Source organism: Malus sylvestris, chromosome 11, assembly GCF_916048215.2.
Source record: "Malus sylvestris chromosome 11, drMalSylv7.2, whole genome shotgun sequence".
In the NCBI taxonomy this organism is placed as follows: domain Eukaryota; kingdom Viridiplantae; phylum Streptophyta; class Magnoliopsida; order Rosales; family Rosaceae; genus Malus; species Malus sylvestris.
The window spans coordinates 6,607,997-6,628,736 of record NC_062270.1 but is presented as its reverse complement, the minus strand read 5'-3'; the positions used below and the strand labels follow the sequence as shown (position 1 = coordinate 6,628,736).

At 40.1% G+C, this 20,740-nt stretch overlaps 4 protein-coding genes and 1 pseudogene across 5 annotated transcripts; 3 read left to right on the top strand and 2 right to left on the bottom strand.

Moving 5' to 3' along the window:
* The first annotated feature begins 10 nt into the window (after nucleotides 1-10).
* Nucleotides 11-6,045, top strand: LOC126589067 (ATP-dependent zinc metalloprotease FTSH 9, chloroplastic-like). The gene is made up of 13 exons (XM_050254246.1): nucleotides 11-1,202; nucleotides 1,564-1,629; nucleotides 1,735-1,869; nucleotides 2,003-2,068; nucleotides 2,524-2,709; nucleotides 2,809-2,895; nucleotides 2,983-3,096; nucleotides 3,254-3,378; nucleotides 3,512-3,620; nucleotides 4,066-4,191; nucleotides 4,367-4,690; nucleotides 4,770-4,893; nucleotides 5,421-6,045. The coding sequence occupies exons 1-13, from the start codon at nucleotides 324-326 to the stop codon at nucleotides 5,573-5,575; spliced, it is 2,496 nt and encodes an 831-aa protein (XP_050110203.1). The 5' UTR covers nucleotides 11-323; the 3' UTR covers nucleotides 5,576-6,045.
* A 2,810-nt stretch (nucleotides 6,046-8,855) lies between these two features.
* LOC126589068 (phosphomethylpyrimidine synthase, chloroplastic-like) lies at nucleotides 8,856-12,119 on the top strand (annotated as a pseudogene).
* A 911-nt stretch (nucleotides 12,120-13,030) lies between these two features.
* LOC126589079 (50S ribosomal protein L4, chloroplastic-like) lies at nucleotides 13,031-14,874 on the bottom strand. Of its 2 annotated transcripts, none has more exons than XM_050254260.1 (2): nucleotides 13,942-14,874; nucleotides 13,031-13,299 (listed from the first exon to the last, which is right to left on the bottom strand). In XM_050254260.1, the coding sequence occupies exons 1-2, from the start codon at nucleotides 14,777-14,779 to the stop codon at nucleotides 13,262-13,264; spliced, it is 876 nt and encodes a 291-aa protein (XP_050110217.1). In that variant the 5' UTR covers nucleotides 14,780-14,874; the 3' UTR covers nucleotides 13,031-13,261. The 2 variants fall into 2 exon arrangements, with proteins under 2 accessions (XP_050110217.1, XP_050110216.1); XM_050254259.1 differs by having other exon boundaries at nucleotides 13,936-14,873.
* A 489-nt stretch (nucleotides 14,875-15,363) lies between these two features.
* Nucleotides 15,364-16,610, top strand: LOC126589082 (josephin-like protein). The gene is made up of 2 exons (XM_050254262.1): nucleotides 15,364-15,700; nucleotides 15,928-16,610. Exons 1-2 carry the CDS (start codon nucleotides 15,614-15,616, stop codon nucleotides 16,390-16,392), a joined length of 552 nt encoding a protein of 183 aa, XP_050110219.1. The 5' UTR covers nucleotides 15,364-15,613; the 3' UTR covers nucleotides 16,393-16,610.
* Nucleotides 16,611-19,304: 2,694 nt separating this feature from the next.
* Nucleotides 19,305-20,430, bottom strand: LOC126589083 (josephin-like protein). The gene is made up of 2 exons (XM_050254263.1): nucleotides 20,169-20,430; nucleotides 19,305-19,922 (listed from the first exon to the last, which is right to left on the bottom strand). Exons 1-2 carry the CDS (start codon nucleotides 20,253-20,255, stop codon nucleotides 19,458-19,460), a joined length of 552 nt encoding a protein of 183 aa, XP_050110220.1. The 5' UTR covers nucleotides 20,256-20,430; the 3' UTR covers nucleotides 19,305-19,457.
* Nucleotides 20,431-20,740: the final 310 nt, after the last annotated feature.

Below are 20,740 nucleotides of genomic sequence, written 5' to 3'. Positions count from 1 at the left end.
CTAGATATCTTCAGTGTTAGCGTATTACGGGAGAAAACTGAGGATAACGATAAGTCGCTTGGAGAGTTAAAAAGCCGACGGTTGAGATCTCCAACTCCTGCTTCATCCGACGGTTCACATCCCAAGTTCAACCTGTACTTTTATCATCTATCTTTCTCTCTCTTCTGTGTCCCAAAAAGTTCCAACCTTTTGCCTCACAGCGCCATTGACGAAGCTCAAGAATTTCTATTTTTTTATCTGATTGGGGGAATATAAAAAGATGTTGTGTATAAATATGTGAACCTTTGAGTTGGGAATTTTGAATTTTTAGGGTTTTTATTGGGATGTCGTCGGTCGAGTATTTACGTCCAACAATCCACAATAGGTTTTGCTTGAATTTGAATTTTAATGCGTATCACTCCCGCCATGGATTGGGATTCCTCCGCAGTCAATCGAGGGATTTCAACCAGGAAGCGAGACAGTGCGTTTCGAACACGGCGGTGTTCCCTCTGGTCACGTTGTACGGACAGGGCGGCAGAGCTGTGACAGTTTCGGACAGGTTCGGCGGCCTCTGGAGGAGCCATGGGGGGTTTCGGACGGTTAGGGCCTCGGCGAGCGGTCAGGACACCGATTCCGGGGAGAAGAGCGACGCGAATACGACGGAGAGCCAGGCGGTGAACAATAACCCGCCGAATTCGAACTCGCCGGCTTCTAATCGGCGGCGAGATAGTCATAAGAAAGAGAAATGGTGGTGGTCGAAAGGAGGGAAGTGGCGGTGGCAGCCGATAGTTCAGGCACAAGAAATTGGAATCTTGCTGTTACAATTGGGTATTGTTATTTTCGTTATGCGGTTGCTCCGGCCCGGAATTCCGTTACCCGGGTCGGAGCCAAGGACACCGACTACGTTCGTTAGCGTTCCGTACAGTGATTTTTTGAGCAAGATTAATAGTAACCAGGTTCAGAAGGTTGAGGTTGATGGGGTTCATGTCATGTTTAAGTTGAAGTCTGCTCAGGGTGAGCAAGAAAGTGAAGTGAGCGGTGGTGGGGTGAGCAGGTTTCAGGAATCTGAGGCTTTGGTAAGAAGCGTGGCTCCGACGAAGAGGGTGGTTTACACGACGACAAGGCCAACTGATATCAAGACGCCTTATGAGAAGATGCTTGAGAATGAGGTGGAGTTTGGGTCGCCGGATAAGCGGTCTGGCGGATTCTTGAACTCTGCAATGGTGAGTTTTTTTTTTTTTTTTTTTTTTATCATTAAATACTGTCTGGTTTTTCTGCTGAAAAGATTATATTCACAAAAACAAGAAAAGATCAATTCTTGTGAACTAAGTAACCATGATTGGAAGCTAGTTACTTACGCTAATACGTGAATTATATTCGCTTTTTTATGTGTAGGAGGACTGAGTATAGTATTATGTTAATCCCAATGTATTAACTATTACTAACCCGCAACCCCTATGTTTTAACATGTTTTGTCTTCATAATACATTTCCTTTTCTGTTCGTGGGTGTGTTTTTCGATAGAAATTAAAGATGTTTCATGCAAACAAGTTTTAATCTGTTGACTTGGCTACGCTCCTTGCAGATATCTTTGTTTTATGTTGCTGTGCTTGCTGGGCTTCTCCACAGGTTCCCTGTAAACTTTACTCAGGTGCGAGCCAGCAGTGCTTTTTTCTTTCAACCCTTTGCCTCTTTCTTTTTTTGTTCTTTGAAACTTGTTCTAGATGGTTCTCATTGAGTACATTCTTATGTACAGCAAACAGCCGGTCAGATTAGGAACAGGAAATCTGGGGGCTCTGCTGGTGCTAAAGCATCTGAACAAGGAGAAGCAATAACCTTTGCTGATGTTGCTGGCGTGGATGAGGCTAAAGAGGAGTTGGAAGAAATCGTGGTATGTTGGATGCTCCTCAGTGTACTTTGATATCACTAATGAATCATCAGAGTCTTTTAGAGGATCCTAAAGGCCTCCTACTGTTTTCTGAATTTTTATTTCAATTGTAATTATGCCAATGTTTACTGTCCAGGAATTTCTTCGGAATCCAGACAAATATATACGCCTTGGTGCTCGTCCTCCACGTGGAGTTCTCCTGGTGAGTTTTACAAAGACCAGTTTATCTATGATGAATTAGACTTTGGAAACCAGGGAGTGGGAAGTCATAATGGTCTTAATTCAAATCTTTAGCATTTATTGTTGAAAGATGTGCCAACTATGGTAGGTCTTTCTCTTGGATATCTCCCATGGCACAAGTTCTTGTAGCATGGCTGCAGAACCGATAGGGAATTGACTCCACGTGTAGATAGGGTAACATAGGGCCCTACTACTCACGTATGAGTACTCTCTGTAGTATCCTTTTGACACTTGATTTGCACTTGGTCTACTGTTAGGGTGTATTGTATCAATCGCCACCTCGAGAATCATATAGTTTTACCCTTGAATGGTCCCATTCACTGGTTGTAATTCAGTGCATTTCTGGAGGATTTGTAGAAGACGCCTCTATTCTTTGTTTGTGTAATAACTAGTAAGCATGGCTTGTTTATCTTGCAGGTGGGTCTTCCTGGGACAGGTAAGACTCTTCTTGCCAAGGCTGTGGCTGGGGAAGCTGATGTGCCCTTTATAAGTTGCTCTGCTAGTGAGTTTGTAGAGTTGTATGTTGGCATGGGTGCCTCTCGTGTAAGGGATCTATTTGCACGGGCAAAAAAGGAGTCGCCATCTATAATATTTATTGATGAGGTATGGATATGGATAATGTAATTCTGTTGTGTAACTATCTTGATTCTTGACCCATATATTTTTTAGTGGATTAGTTTCAGTATTTCTTCTTTTGCACAGATAGATGCTGTGGCAAAAAGCCGTGATGGAAAATTCCGTATTGTCAGCAATGATGAGCGAGAACAAACCTTGAATCAGTTGCTCACTGTAAGCTTTTGTCTGCACTTAGTTTTGAGTGTTTGGGTGACTTTGGCTACATGCCACTGACATTCATGTTTATGAATTCAAATGCAGGAGATGGATGGATTTGACAGCAGCTCTGCAGTTATTGTTCTTGGAGCAACTAATCGCGCAGATGTCTTAGACCCAGCACTTCGTCGACCAGGGAGATTTGATCGTGTGGTTATGGTTCGTAGTTCTTGTTTCTAGTATATTTCTGAGTTTTAAATGATATGAAACCAAGTTTCGCTTTGAAACAATGTGTTCCGCATATGTTTGTATATATGAATTTATATACGAATGTACATAATCTTATATCACATTAAATCATGCCTTGTCTTGTTAGGTGGAAACACCAGATAGGAGAGGAAGAGAAGAGATTCTAAAGGTGCATGCTACCCAAAAAGAGCTTCCTTTGGCAAAAGATGTCTACCTTGGTGACATTGCTTCTATGACTACTGGCTTTACTGGGTATATGTTATTATTTGTTCATTCTTTAGTCTGTTTAAGATCTGCACTGAGCAGTAGATAATTAAACAAATGAGAAAAAGTTATGCTTCTGACCTGTGCATTGGGAATGACGTTTCTGATATATATTCTGCAGGGCAGATCTTGCAAATTTGGTGAATGAAGCTGCTTTATTGGCTGGAAGACAAAGCAAGTTGGTTGTGGAAAAAATTGATTTTATTCAAGCTGTGGAGAGATCAATAGCTGTAAGTCTTTCTCTTTCCCTCTGTTATTTAGTTACACCTATTCTTGAATTATGATCGAAAACTGTAATAAAATCATATATAACTGTTTTTCAACCTTTTTCGTATGCTTCCAGCTGATTCCTGATATTAGAATTTTGTTTGTTGTCTTTCTTGAGCCGGTCTATGTTGTTGGTGCCTTAGGGTTTTTGTTTTGTATTTGTACAACCCTTAGTCCACTTTGTCTTCCTGATCCTCTGAAGTGTCTATACTTGTATGTTTCCTTTCCATAAATTCTTTAGTGACCCGAGAGCTCCATTTCTCTGTTCTGGTTTTTATTTTATTTATTTTCGTAAAACATGCTTCTTGGTGTATAATCTTGTTCATACCGTTCAATGACAACATTTTTAAATCAAAGGTGTTCTTTTAATTAACTAGTAGAGAAACTTAGCCGAGTTACTTGTTATAGGGTATAGAAAAGAAGACTGCCAAGTTGCAGGGAATTGAGAAGGCTGTTGTTGCACGACATGAAGCTGGTCATGCAGTAGTAGGGACTGCTGTTGCAAGTCTTCTTCCTGGACAGCCACGTGTTGAGGTGCATTTTTTTAGAGATTTACTGAAAATACTTCTTATTTATATTACTAATGAATGGATAAAAATAACTTAAAAATAATATGAGAAATTGTGGATAATTCAAGTCCTGCAGTAGCTCACTTGTTAACTATCAATTTACATAAATATACTAATTATTTGCGTCTTTGTGTTATCAGAAATTGAGCATATTGCCAAGGTCGGGAGGGGCGTTGGGCTTTACTTATATTCCTCCAACAACTGAAGACAGATATTTACTCTTCATCGATGAGTTGCGTGGACGTTTGGTTACACTTCTTGGAGGACGTGCAGCAGAAGAATTTGTGTATTCAGGTCGTGTCTCAACAGGTGCACTTGATGATATACGACGAGCGACTGACATGGCATACAAAGCAGTAGCTGAGTATGGTCTCAATCAGAACATTGGCCCTGTGTCTATAGCAACACTTTCTGCTGGTGGAATGGATGAGTCTGGAGGAGGTGCTCCTTGGGGAAGGGATCAGGTCCAGTGTATTTTTATTTTGTTTTTGTTTTTGAATAAATTGATTGCTGTAAATACTGATCCTATAATGATAACAACAGGGGCGTCTTGTTGATCTTGTTCAAGGAGAGGTTAAAGCTTTGCTACAATCTGCCTTGGACATAGCTCTTTCGGTTGTACGTGCTAATCCTACTGTTTTGGAGGGTCTTGGTGCTCAGTTGGAAGGTGATGTTTTGCTGCTTTGGTATTATTATATTGTTTCCTATGTTCTACAGTTTTATATAATTGAAGCCTTTTGCTATTCGGTTATGTGCACTAGTACTCTTGTGGTAGCGTCAAATTTGTAGAAATCAGCATGACACAAAGAGTGGCTATTAAATAAAATGAAGTTCAGCAAGATACAAAGAGTGGCTATTGAATAAAATGAAGTCCTGTTTCAGTTTAGTCTTTTGGCATTTTGGACATTTAGCCGTGTTGAAATTAGCTGTAAAATCAATCATAATCACTTGCAAATTTGTCATGCTGGGACTTGCACCGTGTAGTTATTATAGGCCTTGTTGATGAAAGATGCAAGTTAACGGTTGTGTTTGTTAGATTTTCCAGGTTTTATGTATCTATTGAGCTTAGGGACTCTCACATACAATAATATGCTCATATTATTGGCAAATCTTGATCTTAGTGTGCAGACTGGTTTTTATTATAAATGTAACCTCTGCAGTTATCATGGTATTCTGATAGTGTTTCTTGTTCAGAAAGAGAGAAGGTAGAAGGCGAAGAGCTACAGAAGTGGTTAAAATTGGTGGTTGCACCAACGGAACTGTCAATCTTCATTAGTGGCAAGCCAGAGTCTCTTCCCCCGTTGCAGACCATCGAGTCTCTTCTCCCATTGCAGACCGGCTCTTATTAACTACCATATGTGGTTATACTTATTCTCCTCGGTGTGAAATATGGAGTAGCTTACTGCTCTTTGTGCCGCTGTCCTGTCAGTGAATTCATCCTCTTTATTGGCAGCAGCTCCCACTTACAACTTGTATATTTTGGGTTCATTTTCTAACGAGTGTGATCACGCTCTTTGTTTTACCTCACAATTCACGCTCTTTGTTTTACCTCACAATTCACCAGCCCAAGTTGCCCAACCAAAGAGAAGGGAAAGAAGCCGGAGAATGGTACCTGAAACTGTTTGGTATCTGAAACTGTTTCGGGGTCACCCATGTTAACTTCAGCACAACCGGGTTGGTATCTGAAACTGTTGTACATTGACTGTTACTCAATTACACATGATCTGCCTATATGCAATGGTAATTGTTCATGAGTTGTATACGATAATTATTACAAAAGATGTAATCTCCTCATATTGGTTCAAAAAGTTCAGATGAATGGTGTGCATGTCATATTTTTGGTATTGGGATGGTACCCGCAATGTTGCCGGACAAAGAAAGTTTGCCCTAGGCTTGAACGCCGGTGGTGAGAAGCGGTATTGACCCAAGGGTATGCCAAGTCGTTGTTTTATTTGGTTGTTTGATTTGTTGGTGGTTTCAGTTTTCGGTCATTGTTTTGCCCTTGGGGGTTAAAGAAGTCTCTTTCGGTTTTTGATCTGAAATCGGAGGAATTCTAGACACGGGAGAAGTCATTGTAATAGCATCTCAAGTCAATACGCACCGTCTCGTTGAATAGTTGAGCCAAGGGTAGAATACGGTCCAAATTATTTGAGATGGGGAGAGATTGGTAATGGATGTTATTATTGGTGATGGATATTATTGTCTGTAATCTTTATGCTTAGACATTTTGGAGTCCAAAAATATCGGCGTCCCTTTCTGAAAGAAACATAAGACTTTGGTGTTTAGGGTTTTGGCCGAAGGAAGCAGAGGAACATCTTAACCAGCTGAAGGACCACTGTCCCCATATCTTTCTGTTTCCTTCCGTAATTTGAGTGTCCTATTCATTCACTTGTAACTTCAACTTTTCTCCACTACCAATCCACTTTATGACTAACGAAAATTCTTACTTTCGACTATAGGCCATAGTTAGTTTATGAGCCATTTGTGTTGGTCAAATTTAAGGCGAGTCTTGACGCAACAGAAAAGTTGTTCCTTTATAATCGAAAGGTCATGGTTTCGAGTCTTGAAAACAGTTGTAAGGCTGCGTACTATAGACCTCTCCCGTGATCTTTGTAAACGAGGGAGTCTTGCTGGCTTGCAGTCACCCTTATATATTGATCAAATTTGATGATTCAATCCACAAGAACCCTAATGCAAACTAATTTACTTTAGGGATAATTTATAATGGAAAATAATCGGTTTCTTTTACCTGTAAAAATTCATATGATAGTTTGATATATGTGAGTATTGTTCCTTTTAATAATTTTAATAAATAATTTGTATTTTCCAGATAAGAAAGACTAACCTTTTACATATAAGGAAACAAAATGCATGGCAAAGTAACATGAACAAAATGTTTTGTACTTTCAGATATTAGAAAAGGAAAAATGTTTTTTGTGCTCTTGTGCAAGGGAAATGGAAGTAGCAACAACAATAGTCTCCATATGTGGTTTGTGGACGATTGTAGATGCACGATGACTTCACTAGTAGAAAACATGGCATCAAAACACATGCAGTTGGCTAAGTAGATAGAAACTCAGATAGAGAACATTGGATTGACATCCACTCCACATCTCTTGTATCTGGAGCTCGCAGATCGAGAAATTCGAACTGTTTAATTTCAATCCTATGCCTCCATCCCACTAGTTCATTTAATAAAAATCTAAAAACTTGAACAGCTCGAATCTCTTTCCCTTTTTTTAAAAGTAAGGATTTCTCGGTCCGCGAACTCTGGACACAGAGATTCGAATCTCATTTGGATAATATTGACCATACATTAATGGCTGCATGGTGACCGTATCGATTAGACACAAAAAACAGAATGTTGGTATTCTAAAAGACACTTGTGAAATCGGTGGGAATAGCCAAATTTTCTACTAGTCGTTCTATGTTACATTCAATGGTTGAGAGTTATTCACAATAATACGTTAATGGTTAAGAGCGTAATGTTGATAAGTCGCTGAGAACAAGAGCTTACTATTGCGGACGTACGTAGCACGCTTGACGGTTTTTGCATGGCAATGGCATATAACATGCATAATTAGCAAGTTGCTTAATACGTAATGACAATTTCTAAACTCTATTAGCTACTCTTTAATGTTTGGAAGCAAATACCAAATCTCTTCATGTACTCTCTGTCACCTCGTGTTTTTTACACAATGTTTTATAATTTTGCAAGAGAATTGACGTTAAACTGTGAGGTGACAAAAAATATATGAAAAGTCTCACTTTGAGAGAGTCCCCTTAACATTTCTCTTATCCTTATTAAGCAATTATTCTTCATAATAATCTGCAGAAATTGCCAAAATTTGACAAGAACCAAACGCGACGACACAGACACAGAACCAAAGTTGAAGGCCCTAAAGTAATTTGGAACATCTTACGTTGCCCCTTTCGAAAATTGAGAAGATCGCAATGTCTCACGTGAATGGTAAGGCCAAAAAAAGGCAGCTACATATTCATATGACATGCCAAATTTGTCAAGATGTTAATGAAAGACAGTTAGTCATACGCTCCTCATGAACAATTCCAAAGCATCCAACGGATCGTTGGAATAAAATCACGATATATCATAACTTAATCATAAACTCACCAAACAGTTAAAAAAAACCGCTAAAAAACTTGGAATAATGTAACCACAAATTATATCGTCATCTCATCTCGTTTGATCATAGAATCATCTTAAACTATATGATATTTCAAAGTTGTCACACAATTTCACATGTTAGCATAAGACAGTTAGCCACAAGCACCTCATGAATAATCGCAAAGCATCCAAATTATACGTAACTATGAATTTGTTCTAACGGAACCACCATGAGTCATAAATCTTAAACTCTAAATAATTCCGAATGAACTCTAGAAATTGGAATACGCAACTATAAATATATCCTCGTCCCATCATGTGTGATTAAACTTTAAAATTAAGACAAAGTGAAAAGCGAGTGCTATTAAATTAACAAGTCATGTGCATTAATTTTTTATTGAATTAAGAAGAATTCAGAAAATATCTGGTTGGAAAAATCACCTAGAGCCACGTAGTGTTGGCTTTCTGGTTACCTTCTGGAGCAAACACGAGTACACTGCTTTTTAACTCCCTATAAAATGCTACAACGTAATCTTAGGCAAGTGCTCGGATTGTCATTGAAATTTTCAGTTGTGAGAGAGAGAACAAGATAAGCCTGTGAGAAGCCTTCCTTCTTCTACCAGCCCCAGGTTCCAGGTTCTTCCTTTCTCTCTCCTCTCTCTCTCTCTCTCTTCAAAACCCAACATTTTCACTCTCATAGTAATCCTTCTAGCTCACTTGGGTCGGTCTTAATTTTCTGTTTGGTTGCCTAGAAAGTTCAAGGTGCTTGTGAAATGAACACAAATTATCAAACTTTTAACGATTTTGGTTTCCTGCAAATTCAAACAATTTCTAATACCTGACTGTTGAAGATAAATTGATTAAATTCTGATGCTTTTGTTTTGTTTTTGCATGCCTCACTGAAATTGTCCATTTCCTGAAATGGATGTGAAATTGTGAATAAAAATAGGAAATTGGTTGCATCTTGCTAATTTTTAGTTGCTTATGGGTTGAATTTTTGTGTCCCAATTGTTTGCTGAATTCAGAAATGGCATCGGTGCATAGTGCCCTGACATCGGTTGTGTGCAAGAATGGCAGTCATTCTTCTGCAGCAAAGTTCCCAGCTACCACCTTCTTGCCCGGGTTTGATGCCGTGGGGCGTCTTTCAAGCCCGTTCAAGAAGGAAGTGTGCCTTAGTTCCCTGAGGTCAGATGCCAAAGCTACACTAACCTTTGATCCCCCAGCAACCAATTCCGAGAAACCTAAACTACCAAGGCATACAGCCGATCCCGCTTCTCCTGATTTTCTGCCTCTTCCGTCCTTTGAACAATGTTTTCCCAAGAGCACAAAAGAACACAGGTGTGTCTGTTTATCTTCTTCCATTGCTTCACATGAATTAATTGGACCCGAAATGTATAACTTGTTCAATCACTTGAGGTACATTTGTGAATTGGATTGCGGTGTACTGATGCGTGATTGCCCCTTCAGGGAAGTTGTTCACGAAGAAACTGGCCATTTGCTCAAAGTTCCCTTTCGACGAGTCCACCTGGCTGGGGATGAACCTCCATTCGACAACTATGACACTAGTGGTCCACAAAACATAAGCCCGCGCGTTGGTAAGCACAACTTTATTTCGGCATCTTTTTTGTTGGTGGTCTTCTTCACGCTCTGGAACTGAACACTCGATTGAAAATTGTTATATGATGTTCAATTTTAATACAGTAATGTGGTTTCGACTAAAATGTCTTTCTGTTCTTGTGTTTTGGGCTTAAATTGGATTTCTTCATCCTTTTTCTTGGTTGATGTTGATAAATAGGACTTCCTAAACTGCGGAAAGATTGGATTGAGAGGCGAGACAAATTAGGTGCACCAAGATACACTCAGATGTACTATGCTAAGCAGGGAATTATAACTGAGGAGATGTTGTACTGTGCTGCTCGTGAGAAGCTTGACCCAGAGTTTGTGAGATCAGAAGTGGCTCGTGGGCGGGCAATTATCCCTTCCAATAAGAAGCACTTGGAGCTGGAGCCAATGATCGTTGGGCGAAAATTTCTGGTCAAGGTTAATGCAAACATAGGAAACTCTGCTGTTGCCAGCTCTATCGAAGAGGAAGTTTACAAGGTCCAGTGGGCAACTATGTGGGGTGCTGACACTGTCATGGATCTGTCTACAGGACGTCACATCCATGAGACTCGTGAGTGGATCCTACGTAACTCCCCTGTGCCAGTAGGGACAGTACCCATTTATCAAGCACTTGAAAAAGTGGATGGAATTGCAGAAAACCTGAACTGGGAAGTGTTCAGAGAAACTCTTATTGAACAAGCCGAACAGGGTGTAGATTACTTCACCATCCATGCCGGGGTTCTACTGCGGTACATCCCACTAACAGCAAAGCGTATGACAGGAATTGTTTCACGAGGAGGATCCATTCATGCAAAGTGGTGCTTAGCTTATCACAAAGAGAATTTTGCTTATGAGCACTGGGATGACATACTCGACATCTGCAATCAATATGATGTCGCCCTGTCAATTGGTGACGGGCTGAGACCTGGTTCGATTTATGATGCTAATGACACTGCACAGTTTGCAGAGCTCTTAACTCAGGGAGAACTGACCCGTAGGGCATGGGAAAAGGATGTGCAGGTAATGAATGAAGGACCTGGACATGTTCCAATGCACAAGATTCCTGAAAACATGAAAAAACAGCTTGAATGGTGTAATGAAGCTCCTTTCTACACTCTTGGTCCTCTAACAACTGATATTGCTCCTGGATACGATCACATCACCTCTGCCATTGGTGCTGCCAACATTGGGGCTCTAGGCACTGCCCTTCTCTGTTACGTGACCCCGAAGGAGCACCTGGGATTGCCAAACCGAGATGATGTGAAGGCTGGAGTTATAGCATATAAGATAGCTGCTCATGCCGCTGATCTAGCCAAAGGTCACCCACATGCTCAAGCCTGGGATGATGCATTGAGCAAGGCAAGATTTGAGTTCCGGTGGATGGACCAGTTTGCCTTGTCACTAGACCCTATGACTGCCATGTCATTCCATGACGAAACCCTGCCAGCAGACGGTGCCAAGGTGGCCCATTTTTGCTCCATGTGCGGTCCAAAGTTCTGTTCAATGAAGATAACGGAGGATGTGAGGAAGTATGCTGAAGAGCATGGTTACGGGAGTGCTGAGGAAGCTGTGATCCGTGGAATGGATGCTATGAGTGCTGAGTTTCTTGCTGCCAAGAAAACTGTGAGCGGGGAACAGCATGGTGAAGTTGGAGGGGAAATTTACTTGCCAGAAAGTTATATAAAAGCTGCCGAGAGGTGAAGGTCAGTAATTTCTTTTTATTAAATTTCTATTTTCTATAAACTTGATGTGATTTTGTGGGAAATATCAGTGGTGCGGAGAATTTAATTTGCCATTGTAAAACTGTCAATTTCTGTACTTAAGCTGCATTCACAGGATGAATCGGTTTGAAGAAGAAATTTGCTATCGTGCATTCCATCATCTTCGTTTAGCAAATAGACCGCTCACATCTACGCTATTCTCATTATTTTGTTCTTCTGTTCTACAACGGGAACAATTGCAGGATCACGTGAATAACCAGAATCAGTTTGACGACTCTGGAGGCTTTCGTGCATGATTGGCTTGTGCGCGGCGAGGTTTTCATTTTCATGCTATGGTATAGACATAGTTTGGTGTGTGTGAAATAATTCTGAAGACTCATGACATTATCGTTTTCTTGCTTGAGCTTGTGTTTCTCCGTAATAAAATGCTTTCCGTTCATATTACATCGATATTGTGTTTATATTGTTAGCATCGTATTGACATAAAGGACGCACCAGGGGTGCCTGTATCTGCTCTAGCACTGGCCTCGTGGTTAGTATGCGAGGAGCAGGTGAGGCTGAGATAGTCCCTTTGAACCTGAACAGGTTAATGCCTGCGTAGGGAGTGTGCATCTCTTTTTCCTGTTTCTGTGCTTGCACAGGGAGGGAGAACTTTCGTCCATGGTTCGGGCTAGCTGATAGCATCATGGCCGAGCCGATCAGTCTGCACGGCTGGGAGTAACTGAGTGGCAATTCTATGATACAAAGAGGAAAACAGTGCCTATAACTCACCAGCTTCGATTATTTTGTTCTCTCGTCTGTTGCAACTGGTTTTTTCCTCAACACTCAAATTCACTGTACTTCAATTAGCCGAACTTGGTGCTAGATTGAAAAGCACTTTTAGAGAAAATATTTTTGAGTTCCAAAAACATTTGGAGCGCTCCCTGCAAGAAGCAGTCAGTCGTTTTAAAAGTATTTTCAAATGAGCCCTGACTTGAGTCTTTCATGTGTTACATAAAGGGGTTAGTTTTCCGAATTTCCTGTTACCAAATTTGGTTCGAGATCATATCCTTGGATACAAAACTTCGACCCAAAAGAGTTGTAATACTGAGAGAGACACCAAATAAGCGAGCTTAGCATTTTGTCACACATACAAAAGACCACAAGGATGAAGATAATTGTGCAAGAAGATTGCATTGGTAAAAGTAATTCATGGGTAGTAATTGCCGTACCCCTTTTCTCCTCGTGCACTCATCTGTGTCTCTCTAGCCTTTCGATTGAAAAACCTAGTGGAGAATCAAGGGGCAAAACGAAGGAGGACGGCAAAAGGAGAACAAGGGTTTGAAATCACCGCCCTAATTTGCTCACAAAAGGGATAACTGAACCAAATAGATACATTTGTATTGGATTTCACTTGCGAATTTTACGACAAATACAAAAAACGATGGAGAGTGTTTCGAAACCAGCCTGCAACATGACTCGGTTGCAATCCTAACAAGGCATGGACAGTTGATCGCACTGTTAGGGATGAACTGAGATGAAACCTCCTCATAGGTTAATCTGGGGGCCGAAAATGTGTTAACAAAAGCAGCTCTTTATCTGTCTCGTCACTCGGCTGCATCAGAACTCTCATCTGCTGCCGTCCCTGCAATCCAAAATCGAAAAACGAAACCAAATCAACAAGAGGAAATTCCAAGAAAAGATCATCATCATCATCCTATACAACTTTTTCCTCTCCGTAAAATTACACAGAAAACCCATGACTGGTTCGATGTAAAAATGCGAGTAATGTTTGATACAAACTTGTTTCCGTAATCTAATCACCGATCATTTCCTACACGTTCCAGCTTGCAAGAATCAATGAATATGAATTTGATAAAGAGAAACCACATTGCCCCCTGCACCCGAAATCCTGTATTCGATTTCCCCCTCCATTAACATCGCACCCGAAATCCTGTATTTGATAACTAAACAACCACATTGCACCTTGTCCCCAAGTTTCTATGTTCGTCTCCCCCCTCCCTAATATCGGTTACAAGAAACAGAAAAACCACATTGCCCGCGAACTTTTTATCCTCCACGTCCGAAATTCGGAACCAAATTAACCGCGGCATTGCTAACAATATGCATACATGTGTTGTATTCTTATGCTCAATTCAAAAAATTTCAATCAATACTAAAAGACTGCAGCAAAAACTAGTTCTACAAACGCAGATAAACGAAACAAACCCGAATCAAATCATATTAAACCAGCTTCAAAAAATGGCGTAAGAGACTTAACCTTCACCTTCAACTCCTCCTTCTTCTTCCTCCTCCTCCTCGTCCTCTGTCTCGCCGTCGTAATCAACCCCGTACCTTGCATTCAGATAATCCACAATCTCCGGCGTCATGATCAACTTATCCGCATTCAAAATATCAAACAAATTCAAAGTCCTCGGCGTCAGCATCTTCAAAGTCCCAATATTTCTGCTCGAAAGCCTCACATTGTTCGCCACCTCCGTCACCAGAAACGTCGTCTTCTCCTTCGGGTCCAAACCCCACCGCTTCATCGCCGCTATAAACTCCGTCGTCTTCGGCTTCTCAAGCTTCTCGAACTCGTCGCTGAAATCCTCCACCACGATCGTGTTCTCCGCGGCGCTCGCCACCGCCGTCGAAATCGCCAGCCGCTTCTCCTTCCGATTGATCTTGATGCTCCAATCCCTGGGCTTGGGTCCGAACACGACCCCTCCGCCGGGTCGTAGCGGGGTTCGAGTCGACCCCTGGCGGGCCCGACCCGTCTTCTTCTGCGGGTAAGGTTTTCTCCCTCCTCCGCTGACCTCCGCGCGGGTGAGGGTGGATGCTGTGCCGCGGCGCTTGTTCTGGAGGTCCGTGATGATGGCGCGGTGGACGACGGCGCGCGCGGTGTCGGGGAGCGCGGACTTGAGGTCTAGGAAAGTTTCCCCAACTTTGTCGCCCGTGAAGGAGAGGACTGGGAGGGTGGCGAGCTCGGCGGAGACGGAGAGGGGTTTAGAGGTTTTGAGAGAATTTTTCGGTGCGAGGGCAGAGAGGGGTTTGTGGGAGGAGGAGGGGAGGAAGATTGAGGAGTTGAAGAAGGAGAGTGATAAGGACGCTGCGGAAGTCGCCATTGTTGGAGAGCGAGAGCGAGAGCTCGAGTGAGAGAGAGTTTGTGACTCTCAGTGATGGTGTTGAAATTTGCTATCCACAACCGCTGCGCCCGCTGCCTATCCGTTGGGTACTAGGCGCTTCTTTGTATAAACGACGTGTCGTGTCAGCGCTTGGACCGGCCCACTTAAAAATCGAATCATGCTTGGGCTGATCCGCTTGTACCTGAGTAAAAGCATTTACCCATACAAGTAAAGTTTTATATTTGAATTTCCTTTGCTATATAACAATTTAGTTTAGTTGTGGTTTTAGAGAAGAATTTACATGGAATAACTTCACCATCATGTGGTTCCCGATCAAATGCTGTATTATTGTGTGTAAGTTTTTTTTTTTTTTTTTATATATGGAGAGATTTTTCAAAGTGTCGGAACACTGTCTGCTACATTAAATGTCATAATATAATTGGTTAAAGTTTTCTTTTAAGGTTTCGATCAATTGTATTATTATATTTAATGTATCGGACTACATTACCGGCTTTCAAAACCGCCTTAGTTCGCCAGAAAACAATGGGCCATAACACCACCTCAGTAAAACAATGGGCCAGGAGGGCCACGACCCATTCGCCCCACTCTCCTTCTCATGACGCGTTACCTAACTTCAAACAGATTTCAACTTCCTTGTCCACCTCGGAGAACAGTTTCTGCACAGCCAAAGCTTTTGGATTTGTCTTTCTTCAAATCATTCACTCTGGTTCCTCAAATCGTAAAAAGTTTCTGCCTTTCACACCCAGTCGGTGATTCGCCTTTTGGATTCATACGTTCTCTCGGTAAAAGAACTGGAATTTTGAGAAATTGGAAATGTCGACCGACAGCAGCTCCCAAGTCTACCACGAGCGGCAGAAGCTACAGTTTTGCCTCTTGCACTCGCTCAACAATCTTTTCCAGGTAACCCTTTCAAAACCCATCTCTCTTTAATCTACTTCTTGTTTGAATTTTGTTTTTATTAGGAGAAAGGTAATAGAAGATTACCCACTAATTATTTCTGCCCAAAATGATCATTCTGCTTTAATTTTATGATTTTAGACAACCTTAATGTGTATTTTTCGGTTTTAATTTGCTTTGAGTATTAAGTGGGTTTGATGCTAATTATCGAAAAAATGTTTGTTGAACAGACAAAAGATGCATTTACTCGATCAAGCCTGAATGAGGTTGCTGAAAAACTTGTGGTTGAAGAACCCAACAAGGAAAAATGGACACCCTTTTCTGTGCTCTTTAAACCCCATCATAATTCACTCACTGGAAACTATGACATAAATGTGCTAATTGCTGCTTTAGAAGACAAGGGGAAGAATGTGGTTTGGCACGATCGGCGTAATGGGGCGTCTAAGATTGATCTAGACGGGCCTGAAGATGCTAATTTGATGGGTATTCTGCTTAATGTTCCGGTTAGAATGTTTGCCGGATTGTGGAAAAGTAGGCATTGGGTAACGTTGAGGAAGATTGGTGGGGTTTGGTACAATTTGGATAGCGATCTTGTTGCTCCTGCGGCCTTTGAAGATGCTGAAAAGGTTAGAGAATTCTTGGATTACATGATTGGACATGGTGGAGAAGTTTTGCTTGTTATGAATAATAAATAGTAATTTTCTTTTACTTGAATCAAAGTAATCTGATAGGATTTTCAAATGACTGTATATAAACTCTGCTTGTAAGAAGAAACTGTTTTGTTTCTTTTTCGTTTTCAGTTTGTTCCTGTGTGTATTCTGTTTCAGTGCCTAACATTATTGAGGAGATGTTGGAATTAGTAGGATAATGCATTGGGTGGTAAGGATGCTACTAAATGATTTATGTGCTTGCATATTTGGTCTTGGAAAGGATTCTCCATTAATCTTGACGCGTTTAGTGGCTTTTGAGGTGAAATGTTAGATGTTAAGGGCAATGTTCTCTTAGTAGACATCTGGATACTCATTAGAAAAGATTGAGTTTGGTTTCATATGAATATGGATCATGTGCTTGACATAGTATGAGATATTTTTGCACAAATTTTGATCAGGAAATTGATTTCAAGTTGTCGCTAATCAGTATCGTTTGATGCTACGTTTGAAAGGGAAAGTTTGGATGGATTGATTGTGCTTTTTCCAAGTTTTGTTAACCACTTTCTTGCTCTGTAGAAAATAGAACTTAGTTTTGGATTTGGGACCGTTTGTTAACCATTTCGTTTTTAGTTTTCATTTTTTGGTTAGAGATAGAGGTTAAATACAGGGGAGAAAGGCAAATACAGGAAATTGGTGGAAGAGATGCGCAAGAATGTACACAGAATGGTAAATAATATAAAAATTAGAAACAATTATAATTTTTACTTTCAAGATTTTGTTTTAGATATTCTCTTTCATTTCTCTCTCCCAACACTCTCCATCCACCGTTCTTCACCCCTTTTCCCTTCATAACCTCCCACTCATCTTATCACAAACAACGAAACTAAAACTTGTTGGGTTTTTTAGCTATGATGAGTTGTCTTAAGTCTATTAGAAATTATTGTCTTAAGTGGATTAAATTGTTTTCGTAATTGAATTAGTTTTTTTCCAATTGAAGTGATTTTTCCAATCGGAGTTGGTTTCTTAGAGAAGGATTTATAACTAGGTTCCAATTAGGATTAGTATTCCTTATTGAAGAATATCTTTATTATATCTATATAAAGAAGCTTTGCACGAGTTTTGAATTGGAGTAAAATAATAAGTTGTATACCACTCAAGAAGTTAGAAGTTAGAGTTGGAGAATATTGTAAGGGCAATGTGTGTGAGAGAAAAGAAAAGGATAAGAGTGTATTTTTTGTTCTTGTTTTTTCAAGTATTCTGTCAAGTCTTTATCTTAAGAGGTTTGGCAAGATTATTCTTTGTACTCATTATTGATATAGAGAACATAGATGAACCACGTTAATTCTTAGTGTGATCTGTCTCGGTTATTTTGTTTTCGGTTGTCCGAGTTTGTTTTGTTTTTCCCATTCTTAAACGCAATATCCACAACAAAACTAAAACGGAATGGTATGGGCACCATAAGATAGTTTGTTTAATGACAAGTTGATGATCTAGAGAGCTAGTGCATGTTATGTTATGATTTCAACGGGGTTTTAAAACTTGAGTGCTGTTCATCTTTCGATGTTATCTTAGTACATTGAAACCTCTACTTTCTCTATATCAATAATGAGTACAAAGAATAATCTTGCCAAACCTCTAAGATTAAGACTTGACGAAAAACTTGAAAAAACAAGAACAAAAAATACACTCGTATCCTTTTCTTTTCTATTTTCTCTCGCACACTTTGCCCTTACAATATTCTCTCACTCTAACTTCTTAAGTGGTATACAACTTATTAGTTTGCTCCAATTCAAAACTCGTGCAAAGCTTCTTTATATAGATATAATAAAGGTATTCTTCAGTAAGGAATACTAATCCTAATTGGAACCCAGTTATAACTCCTCCTCCGAGAAACCAACTCCGATTGGAAAAATCACTTCAATTGGAAAAAAACTAATTCAATTAAAGGTCGTACCCAGTGCACAAGGTTCCCGCTTTACGCAGGGTCTGGGAAAGGTGAATGTCGGCTAGCTTTACCCCATTTTATGGAGAGGCTGCTCCCAAGTCTCGAACCCGAGACCTACCGCTCATGGGCGAAGGCATCGCACCAAGTGCGACCTCTAATAGACTTAAGACAATTTAATCCACTTAAGACAATAATTCCTAATAAACTTACGACAACTCATCATGGCTAAAAAACCCAACAAGTTTTAGTTTCGTTGTTTGTGCTAGGACGAGCGGAAGGATATGAAGGGAAAAGGGGCGAAGAACTGTGGGGGAGAGAAATGAAACAGAATATCTAAAACAAAAACTTGAAAGTGAGATCTATAATTGTTTCTAATTTTTATATTATGTACCATTCTGTATACATTTCTTGCGCATCCCTTCCACCAATTTCCTGTATCCGACTTTCTCCCCTGTATTTAGCCTCTATCTCTAACCAAAAAATGGAAATTAAAAACGAAATGGTTAACAAACGGTCACAGATCCAAAACTAAGTTATATTTTCTATAGAGCAAGAAAGTGGTCAACAAAACTTGGAAAAAGCACAATCAATCCATCCAAACTTTCCCTGTCAGACATATCATCAGTCAAGTATCAAACGATACTGATTAGCGACAACTTGAAATCAATTTCTTGATCAAATTCGCACAAAATGTTGTGCAAAAATATCTCATACTATGTCAAGCATATGATCCACATTCATATGAAACCAAACTCAATCTTTTCTATGAGTATCCAGATGTTTACTAAGAGAACATTGCCCTTAACTACTAACATTTCACCTCAGAAAAAATCAACTCAGAAGCCACCAAACGCGTCAAGATTAATGGAGAATCCCTTTCAAGACCAGATATGCAAGCACATAAATCATTTAGTAGCATCCTTACCACCCAATGCATCATCCTGTTAATTCCAACATCTCCTCAATAATCTTAAGCACTGAAGCAGAATACACACAGGGCATAGGAACAAACTGAAAACGAAAAAGAAACAAAACTGTTTCTTCTCTAAGCTGAATGTAAATTGAGTTTGTTACAAGCAGAGTTTATATAGAGTTATTTGAACATCCTATCAGATTACTTTGATTCAAGTAAAAGGATGTTTTGACTCAAGTAAAAAGAAAATTACTATTTATTATTCATAACAAGCAAAACTTCTCCACCATGTCCAATCATGTAATCCAAGAATTCTCTAACCTTTTCAGCATCTTCAAAGACCTCAGGAGCAACAAGTTCGCTATCCAAATTGTACCAAACCCCACCAATCTTCCTCAACGTTACCCAATGCCTACTTTTCCACAACCCGGCAAACATTCTAACAGGAACATTAAGCAGAATACCCATCAAATTAGCATCTTCAGGCCCATCTAGATCAATTGAAGATGCCCCATTACGCCGATCATGCCAAACCACATTCTTCCCCTTGTCTTCTAAAGCAGCAATTAGCACATTTATGTCATAGTTTCCAGTGAGTGAATTATGATGGGGTTTAAAGAGCACAGAAAAGGGTGTCCATTTTTCCTTGTTGGGTTCTTCAAGCATAAGTTTTTCAGCAATCTCATTCAGGCTTGATCGAGTAAATGCATCTTTTTTCTGTTCTACATACATTTTTTCGATAATTAACATCAAACCCACTTAATACTCAAATCAAATAAGCAAATTAAAACCGAAAAATACAAATTAAGGTTGTCTAAAATCATAAAATTAAAGCAGAATGATCGTTTTGGGCAGAAATAATTAGTCGGTATTCTTCTATTACCTTTCTCCTAATAAAAACAAAATTCAAACAAGAAGTAGATTAAAGAGAGGGAACGAGAGAGATGGGTTGTGAAAGGGTACCTGGAAAAGATTGTTGAGCGAGTGCAAGAGGCAAAACTGTAGCTTCTGCCGCTCGTGGTAGATTTGGGAATTGGTGTCGGTCGCCATTTCCAATTTCTCAAAATTCCAGTTCTTTTACTGAGAGAAAGTATGAATTCAAGGGGCGAACCACCGACTGGGTGTGAACGCAGAAACTTTTTTACTTTCTCACCAGAATGGATAAATCGGTGAAAGATAAATCCAAAAGGTGGTTGTAGCTTTTGGCTGTGTGCAGAAACCGAACTGCGAAGTGGCCAAGGAAGTTGAATTTTGTTTGAAGTTGGGTAGGGACGCGTCATCAGAAGGAGAGCGAGGCGAATGGGTCGTGGGCCATTGTTTTACTGAGGTGGTGTTATGGCCCATTGTTTTCTGGCGAACTAAGCCGGTTTTGAAAGGCCGGACAAAAGCTCAAAATCATGGCAACTCACGAAATTATCGTCACAGTTCAGAGAGATTTTTTATTATGTTTGTCAGAAAAAACAACCCGATACAATAGGTATAATAATATAATTGGTGAAGCTTAAAAATAAAATTTTCAACTATTTGAATTATAA